Here is an 18,613-nt window from a genome sequence, read left to right as displayed (position 1 = left end):
GATCCTAGGCCCCACTCTCTTCTAAATTTACATCAACAACATAGCTCAGCCAATAGGAAGCTCTCTCATCCATTTATATACAGATGATACAGTGGCCCCTCTCCAGATGTTGTGTTAAACGCTGTACAACAAAGCTTTCTTAGTGTCCAACAAGTTTCTCTGCCCTTTACTTTGTTCTGAACATCTCCAAAACAAAGGTCATCTAGTTTGGTAAGAATGCCCCTCTCCTCACCTGTGTGATTACTACCTCTGAGGGTTTAGAGCTTGAAGTAGTCACCTCATACAAGTACTTGGGAGTATGGCTAGACGGTGCCTCTATTCCTCTATCGTAATCGCTCCTCTTTCACCTCAGCTGCCAAACGAACCCTGATTCAGATGACCATCCTACCCATGCTAGATTACGGAGACGTAATTTATAGATCGGCAGGTAAGGGTGCTCTCGAGCGGCTAGATGTTCTTTACCATTCGGCCATCAGAATTGCCACCAATGCTCCTTATAGGACACTCTATTCTCTGTAAACGGGTCATCTCTGTACACCCGTCGCAAGACCCACTGGTTGATGCTTATTTACAAAACCCTCTTAGGCCTCACGGCCCCCTATCCGAGGTATCTACTGCAGCCCTCATCCTCCACATACAACACCCATTCCGCCAGTGACATTGTGCTACAGTTGCCACAAGCAGAAACATTCCTGGGTTGGTTGTCTTTTCAGTTGGCTGCAGCTAGCAACTGGAACGAGCTGCAACACTCAAACTGGACCGTTTAATCTCCATCTCTTCATTCAAAGACTCAATCATGGACACTATTTCTGACAGTTGTGGCTGCTTCGCGTGATGTATTGTTATCTCTACCTTCTTGCCCTTTGTGCTGTTGTCTGTGCCCAATAATATTTGTACTATGTTGTGTTGCTGCCATGTTGTCTTGGGTCTTTCTTGATGTAGTGTCTCTCTTGTCGTGATGTGTTCTGTCCTATATTTCTCTTTTATATTTTTAATCCCAGCCCGTCCACACAGGCCTTTTGGTATGCCGCCATTGTAAATAAGAATTGGCTATTAACGGACTTTCCTAGTTAAATAAAAAAAAATTGACATGTGTGGGAAGCACAGGAGTCAACATGGACCATGACCCAACAAATTGAGGCTGTTGAGGGCAACTCATTAGAAAGGTGTTCTTAATGTTTTGTACACTTAGTGTATAGCCACTGTTGGCTGAATGGAAAATGACTTGATGACTTGCATTTAAAAAGACATGCGGCTGTATACTTTCACATTCATGTAAATCAATAATGGTCTAAAAGTGACACGTACTTTATCATCTACAGACATACCATCATCCTGATCAGTGCTCTGGACTGCTGTGTTCTTTCCCTTGAAGATCTGGGCAGCCTGCAGCTGTGGGCCATATCACATCAGCCCTGGCACTTTCTCAGTGTTGATGGAATAAGCGCCAGGATCTGTTACCCTGACCAAATCCCCATTATACACTCAAAGCACAAAAATGGTTTTAGCAGAGCATTTATACAATACGTACATCTTGCCGTGTAACTATGCAGGTAGTCATGAGATTCACAACCCATCTATTAGCCTTGAATTGCACTAATTACCCACATCTGCTGTTTTCATTATTCACTGAGCTGTCATCTGCAGCTTTCCAATATGCTGACAGGCAGCGGTACAAGGGCACCAGTACTGCACAATGCATCAGCCTTCAGCTACCCCAAGGTAGGCAACCGCTACACTGAACTACAGGCAAGCAGTGCATTTGAAGTCTGCTTATTTCATGAGCCATGTTGACCGTTACAAGTTTACTGCCAACAGGTGCAACCGCATATAGAGCCCATGAATAGCTTGTGCATTAAAGCACAGATTACCCCCTCTGTGACAAGGTACTAACTCCAGGGGACAAACACTGAAAAGGTCTTCAAATTGGTGGCAAGATGTGGAACCATTCTTGCCCATTAGGGCTGGTCATCAACAGGCAGTATGCACAGCCAAAATTGGCTGTATAAAAATCATGAACATTTGACTTCATTTTAAACTGCATTATTTAACTTCTTGGGCAACGTGACCAAATTCACACAAAAGCAAGTCTAACTCACATTTGAGTGCCTCTAAGGGGTAGCTCTGTTCTGTGCCCCATTTCTATGCATCCATTCAGTTTGAGTCTTTGTACACCAGTGTCAGACAATATCACAGCGATTTAGGTGGTACAAACAGTATCTACACAACGTTGTCACAAAATAATAAGCAGGTCGAATTTCCGCCCGAAAGCTGCTGGGTGGTCAACTGTCCTACTTATCAGGTCACTCAACTTAATTTGATCAAGCCACATGCAGCAAATAAGCATTCCATTTTTTGGTTGAACAAATTCACGCATTGACCGATACAAAAACTCAATTTGCTGGGCCCTTTTAGGCCTTGCATCGCCTCAGATTAAAGTTTGAGATGCATATCATAAGAAACGAGAAAGGAGTTTTCGCTTGTTTTATTATTAAACAACTCCGCAGTGCAGTACTCATACCACCAGACAGAGCTAGAGGACATGGCATTTAGGCGGTCTCTTCCTTGGCAATGCGGTCCTTCTTGAGTGGTCCCTGTAGACAGAAAGGACAAGTGGTCAGTGACAATGCATATAGAGAGTTTAATAAGCAACCTCTACGCCATCTGTGGCTCCAGGGGTGATGTTCCCAGAGAGTGAACAGGGAACAGCAAAAAAATGATGCCGCTCCCCTGCCTCACTGAAGTTTGATCTAGCACCTGAATGGAACCCAAATTCATACCAAGAGTGAACCAGGTTACGATAAGTGCACTATGGGCATAGGGGACTGTGCTGCAATGCCAGTTGTATGTGAACTAGGGTGGGTCCACTACATTGATCCAGGGGACTTGTGAAACAGTGAAAACAAGGGAAGAGACAAGTAAATGTCATGGAAACTGAACACACCATGAACGCCTTCTTTTCCTCCAATGTCTGGAAGCGGCCGTGGCCAAACTTGGAGGTGGTGTCGATGAACTTGAGGTCGATCTTCTCCGTGGCACGACGGCTCGACTGCACCAACAGAGACTGAAAACAGAAGAATATATATATTTTTGAAAATCCGTGATGCATTCCTTTAACTGGCCATACAGGACAACAATATTTAGCGCATTGTCCATCTGGTATGAAACTAATGCCCTAGCGTCAGTACACGTCAGAACTCTACATGCAACAGGGACAGCACACCGCCATTCGTTCAGCCCAGGGAGGGAACTACCCATATTTAATATGTACCTAAATGCCAATGCATTGGAATAAGCATGTATAAGATGGAATTGCCCCTTTCCTCACCTTACGCAGGGTTAGCACCCTCTTCTTGACTCCAATAGTGCAGCCCTTCAGCATGACAAAGTCATTGGTCACCTCTCCGTAGTGGACGAAGCCACCCAAAGGGGTGATGCTCTTGTTGGACAGATCGTACTCAGTGGCAGCGTTGTTCTTCACCAGCTTGCCGTCCTTGGTGTGGTAGCCCTGGCCGATCTTGTAGATCTTTTTGTTGATCTCTGTGCGGTGGTGGTAACCCTTCTGACCAGCGCGGGCCACAGAGAAGGCCACACGGGAGGGATGCCAGGCACCGATACAGGCCACCTTACGCAGACCACGATGGGTCTTACGGGGGAGCTTCTTTGTGTGCCAACGGCTGGTGACACCTAAAGGGGACATTTCAATGTTTAGTACCTGAGGACTTGGCATGAATAACTGAAGCTTGGTTAACTACATGGTCATTAGTGGGTTGTGGTCTCAGAAGGAAGGCAGCATGGAATATATCCTCATGCGTGTCGGACGCAATGCCTGACGCAGTGTTCTGTGGTCTCACAGACACAAAGCCCTTAAGACACATACCCTTGTATCCGTGACCCTTTGTGACACCGATGACGTCGATCATCTCATCCTGGGTGAAGACGTTGGTGATGGGGATAGACTGCTCCAGCTTCTCACGGGCCCAGTCCACCTTGTCAGAGATGGAGCCTCCATTGAGCTGCACCTCCATCAAGTGGGACTTCTTCTGCTTCAGGGGCAGCAGCCTCATCTGGAGGGGGAGGAGAGAGGCAGGTGAGCCTGCTAGTCCTGGGACAAGGACCAGTATAGCTAGTACAAACACTATGTATTCATCCCAAAATTGGGTTAAAATGTGATACAAGGGACATTGTCTCAGAAGGAAGGCAGCATGGAATGTTTCCTCATGCGTGTCGGACGTCATGCCTGACGCAGTGTTCCGTGGTCTCATCACAGACAAAGGGAGATCTGATTCATTAAAACTATGGGGCATTGCAGGGAGCGTATTCCATCCTGCTCAGACTCACCTGAGTGTGGGCGATGATGCGGACGACCTGGCAGTACTTCTTCATGGAGGCGAAGTCCTTCTCCAGCTGCTTCTTGCCCTCGTCATCCTGCCACTTCTTGCAGTACTTTGTGAAGGCCTTCTTCTTGGACTTGTACCTGAGATCATGCAGCGTGACCGGAGGGTAGGGAAGAAGAGGCAAACGGGTTGGCACAGGTCCTTCATAACCCCAGGGGGCCAGCGGAAGAACACTGCACTCAGCTGCTCACCCAGCCTTCACAGGGGCGAAGGGGGCAGTTACAGCTTCAGAAGGGGTTTCGGCTCATGGCGCGGTTTCTAAGAAGCACTTTCCACCGGCCAGAGGAGCCTGGAGCTCATCAGGCCACGAGGCACCCGAGCGGAGCTGCCACCGGGGGGGGGGGGGGCACCGGATGTTTAGACTCACTCACAAAAACACGACATGTTTTATACGTCGAGCAACATGCCTCAAAGCTCATATTTAAACGTAATTATACACTATATTCAACCAATAGTCAAAATGTTTGTGTAAATGTCTATTACTTTTTCATGTGTATATTGACTCACCAGTTCCTGTAGAAACGACGCTTGCACTCATCACTGATGTGCTCAGCGAAGATAGTCTTGAAGGAACGCAGGCCACGGGGGGTCTCGACATATCCCACAACACCCACCACAACCATGGGAGGCGTCTCCACAATAGTCACAGCCTCAACCACTTCCTTCTTGTTCACCTCTGTAGGAAAATAGTAGTCAGGTATAAACGTTGGGAATACAGGAGTTCCACAGTAGACTTAAATTGCAAAATGTCAATGCTCATTGGCTGCGCTCAGTGCTCGACATTCATCAAGGGTTTGACCCAATATGTCCGCCCGTCGAGGGGATCATCATAGGCAGAAAAAATGACAAACAGTAATGCAAGACGAAAACTAATATGGTTCGTTTATGTATTCACAAATCCCTGAGCAATATTCACAAGGTCAATTAAACTAACAAAACAGAATGAAGCCAAATACTCACTTGAGCCAGGTCTGTCGACTTCACGCACGATGTGAGTCATGCCAGCCTTGTAGCCAAGGAAGGCAGTCAAGTGGACTGGCTTGCTGGGGTCATCCTTGGGGAAACTCTTCACCTTACCACGGTGACGTCTGCTCCTCTTACGGGGCAGGAAGCCCAGGGATCCGTGGCGTGGAGCCGAAAATTTACGGTGGGACTGTGAAGACAACGCAATTCAGCACATTGTCCATGAGGTATACAAAACGATATGAACGCACGCGAGTCAGTTCGTCAGAACTCGACATTGAACAGGAACAGCACGAGGCCAACCATTCTGTCAGCCCGTCGAGGGAATCGTCACCCATATTCAATGATTTGTACCTATAAGTAGGTTAATCAATAACCGGAGTAGCAACCTCAATAAATCCCAACTGACGATGTAAACATCGTCTTGGAATAAACATGTGTAACGTTAGTCGTTAGAGGTTCGGAGGAACTCGACTAACTACTGTTGGGCGGGCTAATGGGTGTCAGGCCTCATAAGGTAAAGCCCGTTAACCGTAGAAACTTAACTAGTACGTTGTCAGTTTTAAACACGTTTGATTGTGAACTAACGTTACAAAATGTTTATTTAAATTGTATTTGAGTAACGAAGCATGCTAGGCCTCAGTGTATCAGCCATTTTAAACTACCAGTATGCCAACGATTACTGCATACATTCGTTCTGTAATAATCTAAGACCATGTTAAGGTCTAACATCATACAACTGTATTAATTACATATAGACACATCTTACCTATTGACTTAGAGGGGTAAACATAAGGATTGCGAAGATGCAAAACGGATTGAAACCGCAAGTCTCAAATAAGAAAGACGAACTCACCATTTTGTCTCAGAGCCGATTGAAAAAGAGGCCTTTGTAAGGGGGATGTTTGGTATTTATACAAGGCCGTGACTCGTCACGTGATTAACGTCGCCAACCAGCTTCGTCTTCCGGCTGTATAAACGCTTACTCAAAATCTAGAATTCTAGTGTAACAGAAATGCATCAGGTAATAGATAAGGCAAAAGCTATTGTGATTGGTGCAACACCTTTTTTATTTTACAACTGTCCATCTCAATGTTTTACAACTGTCCATCTCAACTTGTTCTCAACTAGTCTACCTGGTTAAATAAAGTTGATTATTATTATTTAATTTTTTTAAATGTCTTTGAATCCAATTAGGCATTCTGTTAGATGATCTGTATCCCTCTGACTGAATAAAAAAAACTTGTAAAACCAGTCACAGCATATAAAACATTCTATACATCCATGTAAGGTACACAAGAAATAATAAACACACAAATTTAAGATCAAGGCAACAACTCAGTTCAGTAGCCTAGTTAGAACTCCAGATCTTTCTGAAATGCTGAAAAAAATTCAAATGAACCTTCTTCAAAAAACTATATTGACTTCTGAAATGGATCAACAGAACACCTGCATACATTCAATCATGTAAAAAAAAAAAAAATATGTCAACCCCTTTTAGATAGCATAAACAATTTGTCAGCTGTTTTGTCTGAATTATTTAATTTGATTGAATAACATGTACCAAATTAACTCATAAAACCCAGTTCTCATCCTAGGGGAATGAGCCATGGTAACTCACATAAGTATTGTATTTATTCCCATCACAAAAATGGACATTGAATAGTAGGCTACCATTGGTCAGATGACAAATCAATATGAGAATGCTACATTAAGAATATCCACTCATCCCAGCTCAGCCATGCATTTGGTCTGGGCTAGTAGTTGAAGGGAAGGTCTTGATTGAATGGATTACTTTGCATGCAGTTTTTTTTATGGTTGTTGTTAGAAGTGTTCTCCCAGGTATGAACAGCAGGGGGCTGTACTAGCAAAGATGAACACCTTTTAGCGTGCAAGGAAAGCATGCTAAAGTCTGAATAAGCCTTAGGTCACAGGGCCATTCCCCCACAGTTCTGAATTTAACTAATGGACACATTCATGGATACACGTATGACAGTGTTCACAGTTGTAGAAGTAGCCTCCCTGTGGGCCAATAGAAAGGGATAGAAAACAGACAAAAAAAGCCCATTCCTCATGTCTTTGCTTTTGTCTGAATTGAGAGAGAGAGACTCCTCCAGGGTGATTTGAAGCTCAGGTTTCTAGGTGCAAAGTCTTAACCAGGAGCAGTCTTGCACAGCTTGCAGTGCATTGGCAGCTGCTAATAGTCTCTTCCCATTCTGCCCCAGAAGAAGGCAGCCAACCCTGCTTCTCCACACACACAGCCCCTCAGCAGGCCTGTTGCTCCCGGTCAAGGTTCATCTTCTGGAAGAAGATCTTCCCAAACTCATAGGTGCTGATCATGACAGCACAGGCTGGGGCCACTTTGATCACCCTGGGTAGGAAACCTGAGGGGGATAAAGAGACAATTTACCTGATTTAGTCCTCCATTCAGGCTGCTTACTATACCAGCGCTGCAGGCATTGCAAATATATAATTTTTATATATCGTTTTGGACTTACCTGCAAAGAGCCCCCTGTATCCCGATTCAGCCCAAATTCCCCTCATAATATGCCATGTGGATGTGGGATTCTTCATAGTGACTAGGAGGAAGGGGAGAAAGACAGAGATTTAGTGGGCAATCCTACGTTCTATCAGAGAGGATAAAATACAATTTCAGACGTGAATGGCCATATGGGTACATAAGACCCTGTAAATACACACCTCCCAGTGTCTCCATCTCTCCCAGTTGGATCTGTCTTCGCGTCTTCACCACGTCAAAAGGTAGGGTCATGATGGCAGCCACCTGGGACAGAAGACAAGACACACTCTCTAAGCAATACCCAGTGAAATCAACATAATTTACCCCCTGATCTATTGATCAGCAGTACGTTATGTAACTAGACAGGTGAAACACTAAAAACAGGTTATCAATTATCAATTATCAACAGTCTAATGGTTGTCACAATGACACAGCAATTCTCTATTTTTTTTCTGGTGTCAACTCAACCCTTATAATAACTCATGAGAGGACTGTAGAACTGTCAAGATTTGACAGGGAACTTCCTGTTTTACTACAGATCTAGGCTAAGTAAGTGTGTCCACTTCTCTCACATACGAGAGAATCTCTCCAAAAAAAACATAGGCCTGTTTTCAGCAGGGAGAGGCCTTTGGTTTTATTTATCATGGCCTCTTTCTGTCATAAATACAAATAACATCTGTGTTACAACTGGCTTTCCTTTCCTGGTGAGAGATAGCACACTGAAATCTTATCCATATTTGTCAATGATCTACCTATAATAAAACACACCTCTGCCTCACAGTAAACTGAAAAGAATAGGAGCGGAAAAAAAGAGTTTGACTATTTAACTGTATACACCTTGCAATGTACAAACCATCCATCATCTTCTTCATGAAATCTAATAGAAGACATCTGCTTTACATTGTAAATTCCCAGTAGATGTATTAATGAGATACTCACAGCTCCAGAGAAGGCCCCTGCTGTGAAGCTGATGGAGAAGGTGGCCTGAGACACATCGTATTGATCACACAGTTGGGCCTTCACCAGCTCATAGTTGAACCAGTACAGGGCTGCACACACAGAAAAACAGTCAGGTTGAAAAGTCACTGAGAAACATTAATCACACCGAAGATAGTATTTATTATTCACCCACACAGGCGGTCTTCATTATGTAACCCCCAACTTCTATCAACCAGTCCAACTAAGCCCTAGCAGTGACAGATAGATGATTAGTGACATAACGTCTCACCTGAGAAGGGGACGTCTCGTAGGACGGTGGGTCCCCAACCCCTCCACAGGGACAGCCAGCCATCCTGGGCAACACTAGAGCGGATACACACCCTCAGCTCGCTGTAGGTCAGCTTCTGGGACTGCATCTTGGTACGCACCAGCTCTAATGGGCTGATCACACTCACTGCTCCCACTGGAGAACACAGACACGGGGGAGTCAACGGAAGAGGGGCAGCAACAAACACAATATGTTACAGAAGGGAACAATGTAATAATGGCATTATTATACATCTACATTCTTAGTGTGGTGTGTGACAACTGAACTGTATCATAATCAAGACTTAATCAACTTCAAGACATTGTGAACCACCGTCCCATTTAGTCCACTTACGTCTAGCGAGACCCCCTGCCACCAGGGGGATGTAGTTGCCTTGGAACCCCATGCCATAGCGCAATAAGTCTCTGAGCTGGTCATAGCAGGTGAAGTAGATGACCGTGGCAGGCACCGCCATCACCCTGTACACAAACAGCAAGAGACTGTCAATCTCAAAGCTCTGCAAGCTGTTACATGATTAGGTGCAAAACAACACACTGAAATTGAAACCATGAAGTCACAGTTCTGAGTTTTCGATTTTATACAATCAAGGACTGATCGCTCTTGTTACCGTTCTTTATTACAAATACATGTACTTGAAATACTCCAGTGACTCACAGTGTGGGAGGCAGCCCGCTCCACAGAGACCTGACCCCCTCGTTGCGCGTGATCTTCACAAAAGCGTCCTGAGAAAAAAAACACCACACCGTGTTTGTCCTTGGGAACTGTGGAGTTCCAAAAAAATACAAACATTTGGGACTTCAAAAGACAAGCCGTTCCCCATCCAGTGCTTTAACTATGTCAAGCCAGGTGATGTTGTGCTGTGTTGGTGGGAGCGAATAAGAGGGTTCTGAGTCTCTTACCAGGGTGCCACTGAAGTGGGTTGGTGTTTTGTACCAGCTGGTGCAGCTGGCCCCATACTGACACACATAGATGTGATCCATCAGGCCATTACAATACAGGAAGCACTTCCCTGAGACAAAACACAAGAACAGGGTCACCAAAACATAACCATACTGGTTAATACGTTACTGTATGAGACATGAAGCTCTACTTCTACCTAGACTATAAAATAGGTAAATGTGAACATACTGGGAGTAATGCCAAACGTTGGCATCTCTGTAGGGCACACATTCATGTGTAATTACAGTATGTCCATTTGATCTATAGCTTCTAGTTCTATGTCAAATGAATGGATATTCAATAGTTCTATAAAATAATGACATTGGTAAAAAAAAAAATACTTTAACAGTTTGTTTTTCAGTCAATAGTTTAACTTATATTGATGTGAGGGTGTCCATGACAGAGGTTAGATAAGCTATTAATAACAGAGGTAATGGCAATGACCGGTCAGACACACTGGGGAAGATAACACCAAGGCTGCTCTAGCTAAGGCCTGCTCTGGACTACTAGTGTTTGCCTTATTTTAGGTATTGGCAAATGGTCAAGCCAAGGCAAAGGATTTGAGGAGAAATCTATAAACAAACAAACGAGCTCCTCTAGTAATAGAAAATGCCCTAGTAAAATGGGTGTTATACAGTATAACCTATGAACTACTTGTTTGTTTCTTTGAGATTCATAAACACAAGTACCGCAAGGCACAATTTGCTACCCGGTAGCTATGAATCATGTTGAATTCTTTCACGTACCAGAAAGCACTCATTGTTACTACATAATTTCGTTGTGAAGTTTAATATGCTAATACTAACTAGCTGGTTACACTATCTGGGCAAATTTTCCTTAGTTTTCTTTATAAAATGTTCAGAGTGAGTCATGGTGTATCTGAGTGGAGAGATAGAGAGAGAGCGCCAAGGCTGTAGCCATATAATCATTCAGCTGAGAGTATGAGGGTGCACTGAGGAAGAGTATGAGGGCGCACTGAGGAAGAGTATGAAGTTACATATAATTGCCAAAGATTTCAAAATCAATTTGCTCAGACTATGATTAAAGTGCATTCGTTTTGTTTTCCCAGGAAACCCAGTTTGTTAGGTCATATTGGCAGAGCAGTGCCAGATAGGCACATGTAGTCAGTCAGACTGGGCAAAGTCTGGGCATGCAGCGAGCGGCGCCGGCGGGCTATACTCACATTTGGAGGGGCGGATTACACCACTCCATGAAGCAGAGTCAGCAGCTAAAGCTATGAACCAAGCAAAGAGAGAGAGAGAGACAATGAAAGAGGACAAGACACACAAAATAAGCATTTGAGCAGAGAAAAGCTAAAGCATGATTCCACTAAATGTAGCCTGTAGGACTTCTAAACCCCCTTAACCTCAACCCCTATTCTATTATTTAGGCTTAGGGAGCAGATGGGCAAGAGGCTGAATGTAGTCTCTCACAGGGAAAGTGATGACAGTGCAGTTGAGGGTTTTTTAAAATAAAATTTATATATATTTTTATTTAACTAGGCAAGTCAGTTAAGAATAAATTCTTATTTACAATGACAGCCTAGGAACAGTGGGTTAACTGCCTTGTTCAGGGGCAGAACAACAGATTTGTACCACGTCAGCTCGGTGATTCGATCTAGCAACCTTTCGGTTACTGGCCCAATGCGCTAACCACTAGGCTACCTGCCTCCCCAGTTCAGGGGTGGGGAGTGGGGACATAAACATCTAATACTTACGCTATCCCGCAATGGTAAGAAGCAATAAGCAGGCTCATCGTATAAGCAGTGAATGTTATCTGTTTGTGTTCTACCTTGATAGAATGGTGTTTGCTGGGCCTGCAGCCTTATCTTCACCACGTCCAGTGGTGTGACTGTGAAAGAGAGACAGATTCAATTATACTGATCTATTTACACCCATCATGGGTCTCGTCAATGAGGAACATGTGCATACACGAGTGTGAGCGTGTGTTTATCTGGGAAAATGGAATAGTGTTCTACAAAAACGGTGTCTTCTCTGAAAAAAATCTGTGGTGGGGGGGGTTCCTACACACAAGGCTTGGACACTTGTTCCGCAGGCTTTAGAGTCTGGTCAGACTAGCCAGACCTCAACAACCAGACTGGAGCTCAGATGGACACAGACTGACACACAAACTGAACCAGTGACAGCCTCTGATGCAGTTGTGGCAGACTCCTGTGTTGTCGTGGAGGCCTTGGTCACCCATGATGGAACATTTCATCCTAGTTCTACAGTTGCCATGGCACCTAGTGGCAGGCTAGGCAGAGATCTCATGTAAATTCTGTACATATTTAATAACATTTAATCATTTTTATACAAATACTTTTTACAAACGTTTTATTTTTCAACAGCTAAAAGAGTGCAGATCAAGTCTTGATATCATGAATTGTAATCCTGCCCGTAACCTGATGAAAATCAGTGTGGTCAACAAGCTAGCTAATTCGGTAGAGACAGTATCTAATATTGCTTTGTTACAATTGACAGTTACAGCTGATTTCAGTACTGTATATCGATTCACTCTCCCTAAATATTTGTCATCTGATTTATTTGTTTCAGTCTCTGAATTGTTTAATCTCACTTTTCGCCACCAGCTCCTGATATCAGGGCATAAAATCTATAATCTGTCTCCTGAATTTGCCTGGTGCACATGCACACTAGGTCCAAGCTTATTTTCCCTGGCTAAACTAGCTGGCTACTGAACTATGCTAGTTTTTGTCCTCATTGCCAAACTTCAGAAATACTGCACCCTCAACTTCAAAACTCCTTTGCTACAATAGTTATAATTTGCTGGAAAGAAACATACATTTTTTGTTGTTGAACAGTCATGACTGGTTTGTGAAATCTGTCGTAAGACTGTGGAAAAGGATATCATTGCTACTTAAAACGGACCCAACATCAATTTTCAGATTCACCGGCGTCATTGGCGTAGGGTTAGCTGGACGTTTCTGACTGGCCTTGGAACTGTGACAACAGGCAGCCTCTCCTCGCTAGGTGCGATATGTAGTGATTTTGCCAACACAGCCAGATATGTACACAGTCTTGTAACCTTTACCCTTTTTTTACACTGACTATCGTTGATTAAATCAGACTTCTCTGGTATTATTTAGTGTTGTTTACACTGTTCAAAATTGTCCGATTATTTTTATTTATAATAATAACCCTCCTATTTCTGGATCCCCTTATTGTTATCATTACTATTATTATGATCATCATTATAATAATTAGTAATGACATAATTAGTAGGCTTAGAATAGCAGCCTTGTATAACCACCATCGAGCTGTAGGCCTAAGACCACATCCTGTGTACTGTAACTTTCTTAGGCCTATATTTCAATAGTTATATAGGCTACTGCATCAATCAATCATTAATTTGTTCGTGCCATCACACAGCATACGAGACATTCATGAAGGCCAGCATTCTGGAGTCGCCTCATCACTGTTGACATTGAGACGGGTGTTTTACAGGCACTATTTAATGAAGCTGCCAGTTGAGGACTTGTGAGGCTTCTGTTCCTCAAACTAGACACTAATGTACTTGTCCTCTTGCTCAGTTGTGCATCGGGGCCTCCTACTCATCTTTCTGTTCTGGTTAGAGACAGTTTGTTCTGTTCTGTGAACGGAGCAGAACACAGCATTGTATGAGAACTTCAGTTTCTTGGCAATTTCTCGCATGGAATAGTCTATTCTTGTTCTGAGAAATGAAGGCTGACGAGTTTTAGAAGAATGGTCTTTGTTTCTGGACATTCTAGCCTGTAATCGAACCCACAAATGCTGCTGCTCCAGATACTAAACTAGTCGAAAGGCCAGTTTTATTGCTTCTTTAAATCAGAACAACAGTTATCATAATTGCAAAAGGGTTTTCTAATGATCAATTAGCCTTTTAAAATGAAAAACTTGGATTAGCTAACAGAACGTGCCATAGGAACACAGAAGTGATGGTTGCTGACAATGGGCCTCTGTGTTCCTATGGAGATATTCTATAAATAAATCTGCCGTTTCCAGCTACAATAGTCATTGACAACATTAATGTCTACACTGTATTTCTGATCAATTTGATGTTATTTTAAATGGACAAAAAAATGTGCTTTTCTTTCAAAAACAAGAACATTTCTAAGTGACCCCAAACTTTTGAACGGTAGTGTGTGTGTATGTGTATATATAAACTCAGCAAAAAAAGAACCGTCCTCTCACTGTCAACTGCGTTTATTTTCAGCAAACTTAACATATGTAAATATGTGTATGAACAAAAGATTCAACAACTGAGACAAACTGAACAAGTTCCACAGACATGTAACTAACAGAAATGAAATAATGTGTCCCTGGACAAAGGGGGGTCAAAATCAAAAATAAGTCATTATCTGGTGTGGCCACCAGCTGCATTAAGAACTGCAGTGTATCTCCTCCTCGTGGACTGTACCAGATTTGCCACTTCTTGCTGTGAGATGCTACCCCACTCTTCCTCCAAGGCACCTGCAAGTTCCCGGACATTTCTAGGGGGGGGAATGGCCCTAGCCCTCACCCTCCAATCCAACAGGTCCCAGACGTGCTCAATGGGATTGAGATCTGGGCTCTTCGCAGAACACTGACATTCCTGTCTTGCAGGAAATCACACACAGAACGAGCAGTATGGCTGGTGGCATTGTCATGCTGGAGGGTCATGTCAGGATGAGCCTGCAGGAAGGGTACCACATGAGGGAGGATGTCTTCCCTGTAATGCACAGCGTTGAGATTGCCTGCGATGACAACAAGCTCAGTCCGATGATGCTGTGACACACCGCCCCAGACCATGACGGACCCTCCAACTCCAAAATCGATCCCGCTCCAGAGTACAGGCCTCGGTGTAACGCTCATTCCTTCGGCAACAAACACGAATCCGACCATCACCCCTGGTGAGACAAAACCACTTTTTGCCAGTTCTGTCTGGTCCAGCGACGGTGAGTTTGTGCCCATAGGCGACGTTGTTGCCAGTGATGTCTGGTGAGGACCTGCCTTACAACAGGCCTACAAGCCCTCAGTCCAGCCTCTCTCAGCCTATTGCAGACAGTCTGAGCACTGATGGAGGGATTGTGGGTTCCTGGTGTAACTCAGGCAGTTGTTGTTGCCATCCTGTACCAGTCCCACAGGTGTGATGTTCGGATGTACTGATCCTGTGCAGGTGTTGTTATACGTGGTCTGCCACTGCGAGGACAATCAGCTGTCCCTCCTGTCTCCCTGTAGCACTGTCTTACGCGTCTCACAGTACAGACATTGCAATTTATTGCCCTGGCCACATCTGCAGCCCTCATGCCTCCTTGCAGCATTTTATTTTATTTTATTTATTTTACCGTTATTTTACCAGGTAAGTTGACTGAGAACACGTTCTCATTTGCAGCAACGACCTGGGGAATAGTTACAGGGGAGAGGAGGGGGATGAATGAGCCAATTGTAAACTGGGGATTATTAGGTGACCATGATGGTTTGAGGGCCAGATTGGGAATTTAGCCAGGACACCGGGGTTAACACCCCTACTCTTACGATAAGTGCCATGGGATCTTTAATGACCTCAGAGAGTCAGGACACCCGTTTAACGTCCCATCCGAAAGACGGCAACCTACACAGGGCAGTGCCTCCTACTGGCCCTCCAACACCACTTCCAGCAGCATCTGGTCTCCCATCCAGGGCCTGACCAGGACCAACCCTGCTTAGCTTCAGAAGCAAGCCAGTAGTGGTATGCAGGGTGGTATGCTGCTGGCAAGCATGCCTAAAGCACGTTCACGCAGATGAGCAGGGACCCTGGGCATCGTTCTTTTGGTGTTTTTCAGAGTCAGTAGAAAGGCCTCTTTAGTGTCTTAAGTTTACATAACTGTGACCTTAATTTCCTTCCGTCTGTAAGCTGTTAGTATCTTAACGACCGTTCCACAGGTGCATGTTCATTAATTGTTTATGGTTCATTAAACAAGCATGGAAAACAGTGTTTAAACCTTTTAGAATGAAGATCAGTGAAGTTATTTGGATTTTTAAGAATGATCTTTGAAAGACAGGGTCCTGAAAAAGGGACGTTTATTTTTTTGCTGAGATACATATATATTTAAACTCAGTTCCACAATTGCTGACATTTAATCCTAGTAAAAATTCCGTCTTAGGATCACCACTTTATTTTAAGAATGTGAAATGTCAGAATAATAGTAGAGAGAATGATATATTTCAGCTTTTATTTCTTTCATCACATTCCCAGTGGGTCAGAAGTTTACATACACTCAATTAGTATTTGGTAGCATTGCCTTTAAATTGTTTAACTTGGGTCAAATGTTTCAGGTAGCCTTCCCACAATACGTTGGGTGAATTTTGGCCAATTCCTCCTGACAGAGCTGGTGTAACTGAGTCAGGTTTGTAGGCATCCTTGCTCACAGACACTTTTTCAGTTCTGCCCACAAATTTTCTATGGGATTGAGTTCACTCTCTAAATTTTATCCCCTTTTCTCCCCAATTTTCGTGGTATCCAATCGCTAGTAATTACTATCTTGTCTCATCGCTACAACTCCCGTACGGGCTCGGGAGAGACGAAGGTCGAAAGTCATGCGTCCTCCGAAGCACAACCCAACCAAGCCGCACTGCTTCTTTAACACAGCGCGCCTCCAACCCGGAAGCCAGCCGCACCAATGTGTCGGAGGAAACACCGTGCACCTGGCCCCCTTGGTTAGCACGCACTGCGCCCAGCCCGCCACAGGAGTCGCTGGAGCGCGATGAGACAAGGAAATCCCTACCGGCCAAACCCTCCCTTACCCGGACGACGCTAGCCCAATTGTGCGTCGCCCCACGGACCTCCCGGTCGCGGCCGGCTGCGACAGAGCCTGGGGGCGAACCCAGAGACTCTGGTGGCGCAGTTAGCACTGCGATGCAGTGCTCTAGACCACTGCGCCACCCGGGAGGCCGACATTTCACATTCTTAAAATAAAGTGGTGATCCTAACTGACCTAAAACAGGGAATTTTTACAAGGATTAAATGTCAAGAATTGTGAAACTGAGTTTAAATGCATTTGGCTAAAGGGTCTGTAAACTTCTGACTTCAACTGTATATATATAAGTTTGATAATTCTATAGACCTGATCACCTGTTGAAGAATTTGACCAACACTGACTAGTTCAAGTATACAGTTTGTCATTTATTGATTTTAACAGATCGGTTTTGTGCTTTACCATTCCCGGTGGTAAAAATATTAAATCGTCTATGTCTGTAGAAGAGTCACGTTTTAGTTTTGAAATAGGTTCCCCCGTCTTACTCTCTGCCATGTTTGGGTGTTGCTTGTTTTCATCACATTTGTTGATACATTTCTCTAGTCTTATGATTTGTTTTGTGTTGTTATCCAGATTGAAGGTTATTACCCACCAGATTGTGTAGGGCTAATATGTAGCCTAATTTACCGATTTTGAATGTTACGTTTTTATCTTGATGTGGTCTACATAGCTGTGTTCAGTCCACCATCTTGGTGTTTGCAATCTGTGCTTTTACTGGTTCCCCTAAATTCCCCTAGGTAGGTTTATTTATTTATTGGCAGAGAGAGGACATGTTTGTTGTTGTGCCCCTCTATTGGACATTGATCTTACCGAACACTGATGTGAGCAGCGCCCCAGTGCCAGAGGCCAGCATCTGCTGTACTGGAGTGATCCCAGCTGAGGGGGTAACAACAGGCCGCTCCCCCATCCTGACCACCTGAGACAGACAGGGAGACAGAAAACATCAACCACACTACTCAAATGTTCTTGTCACAGTGTTACTTTAATTTTCTCTTCTAATGAGAGGCTAGTTAGTGCTTGACAGATTCCATTATATGTGAAATAAACAAGGCTGTTGGGGAGTGCCTCTGCTTTGAGCTAGGCTATACTCTGTCAAACTGTGCTTGATTACTGAGACAAAATACAGAATGTCCTCAGGGCAAGACGGCCAGCCTGGTCACTGCCTGGACAACAGCATGGCTATTGTAAAGCTTGAGCTTAGCCTAACCCTAGGCTCCTGCATATTATCCAAACATGTGTCTTAGGGGTCCTTGAATAGCCAACAGCCACTACTAGTCCAAATGACAAACAGCTTGTTATTCAGGAGTCTATTTCTAAGTGATAGTGACTAGACGTACAGTAGCCTCGTTCATGTGGGATAGGAGGGGTTATAATAGAGAGCTTGACACACTAAGATAAGGTATCTGTTATGTGCATGTCTCCCCTCTCCTAGCTACTACACCCAGTTTTCAAACCCCACAACACCTCACTGATACAATAGCACGTCTGGTGACATAAAAACTACTATCCACAGAAGATTGACTAAGCGCACATTCAATACAGACAGCGAGGGGGATTAGAACCTGGTGAACTGAAAATTGGTGATAACAAATGGCAAATTGAAATGGGTGATATCAAATGTGTTTACTAAGATAAATTAATAATTGACAGATTATGAATGAAAGAGTCTAGAAAGCAACAAGAGAGAACATCTACCTCTCTCTTTACAGAGCTATGTTAGTGGTACTGTAAAGGGCTAATCGTTTCTAGAGTAGTATAAA

The 18,613-nt window shown here is 44.0% G+C and overlaps 2 protein-coding genes and 3 non-coding genes across 6 annotated transcripts in view; all 5 read right to left on the bottom strand.

The window, feature by feature from the left end:
* Window positions 1-2,470: 2,470 nt before the first annotated feature.
* Window positions 2,471-6,322, bottom strand: LOC129833462 (60S ribosomal protein L3). The gene is made up of 8 exons (XM_055898088.1): window positions 6,217-6,322; window positions 5,358-5,550; window positions 4,905-5,073; window positions 4,342-4,477; window positions 3,881-4,067; window positions 3,329-3,687; window positions 2,945-3,064; window positions 2,471-2,594 (listed from the first exon to the last, which is right to left on the bottom strand). The coding sequence occupies exons 1-8, from the start codon at window positions 6,217-6,219 to the stop codon at window positions 2,550-2,552; spliced, it is 1,212 nt and encodes a 403-aa protein (XP_055754063.1). The 5' UTR covers window positions 6,220-6,322; the 3' UTR covers window positions 2,471-2,549.
* LOC129834066 (small nucleolar RNA SNORA54) lies at window positions 2,680-2,810 on the bottom strand. Its single transcript, XR_008756194.1, has one exon. It is a non-coding gene; the product is annotated as a small nucleolar RNA SNORA54 (small nucleolar RNA).
* Window positions 3,772-3,861, bottom strand: LOC129834068 (small nucleolar RNA U83B). The gene has a single exon (XR_008756196.1). It is a non-coding gene; the product is annotated as a small nucleolar RNA U83B (small nucleolar RNA).
* On the bottom strand, window positions 4,183-4,276 carry LOC129834067 (small nucleolar RNA U83B). The gene has a single exon (XR_008756195.1). It is a non-coding gene; the product is annotated as a small nucleolar RNA U83B (small nucleolar RNA).
* Window positions 6,323-6,406: 84 nt separating the features above from the next.
* Window positions 6,407-18,613, bottom strand: part of LOC129833464 (probable mitochondrial glutathione transporter SLC25A39) — a 29,389-nt gene continuing 17,182 nt past the window's right edge. The window contains exons 2-12 of one of the 2 annotated variants that reach the window (XM_055898089.1): window positions 17,664-17,769; window positions 11,876-11,935; window positions 11,268-11,318; window positions 10,045-10,154; window positions 9,800-9,867; window positions 9,479-9,603; window positions 9,107-9,280; window positions 8,818-8,927; window positions 8,061-8,142; window positions 7,859-7,939; window positions 6,407-7,744 (exon numbers count right to left, since the gene is read on the bottom strand). In XM_055898089.1, the coding sequence (XP_055754064.1) occupies window positions 7,626-7,744; window positions 7,859-7,939; window positions 8,061-8,142; window positions 8,818-8,927; window positions 9,107-9,280; window positions 9,479-9,603; window positions 9,800-9,867; window positions 10,045-10,154; window positions 11,268-11,318; window positions 11,876-11,935; window positions 17,664-17,760 (1,077 nt within the window). In that variant the 5' untranslated portion in view covers window positions 17,761-17,769 and the 3' untranslated portion in view covers window positions 6,407-7,625. The remainder of the gene's footprint in view (window positions 7,745-7,858; window positions 7,940-8,060; window positions 8,143-8,817; window positions 8,928-9,106; window positions 9,281-9,478; window positions 9,604-9,799; window positions 9,868-10,044; window positions 10,155-11,267; window positions 11,319-11,875; window positions 11,936-17,663; window positions 17,770-18,613) is intronic. The other variant, XM_055898090.1, reaches the window with a different exon arrangement.

The sequence above is a fragment of the Salvelinus fontinalis genome, chromosome 34 (genome assembly GCF_029448725.1).
Source record: "Salvelinus fontinalis isolate EN_2023a chromosome 34, ASM2944872v1, whole genome shotgun sequence".
Lineage (NCBI taxonomy): Eukaryota > Metazoa > Chordata > Actinopteri > Salmoniformes > Salmonidae > Salvelinus > Salvelinus fontinalis.
This window is presented reverse-complemented; position numbering and strand designations above follow the sequence as displayed.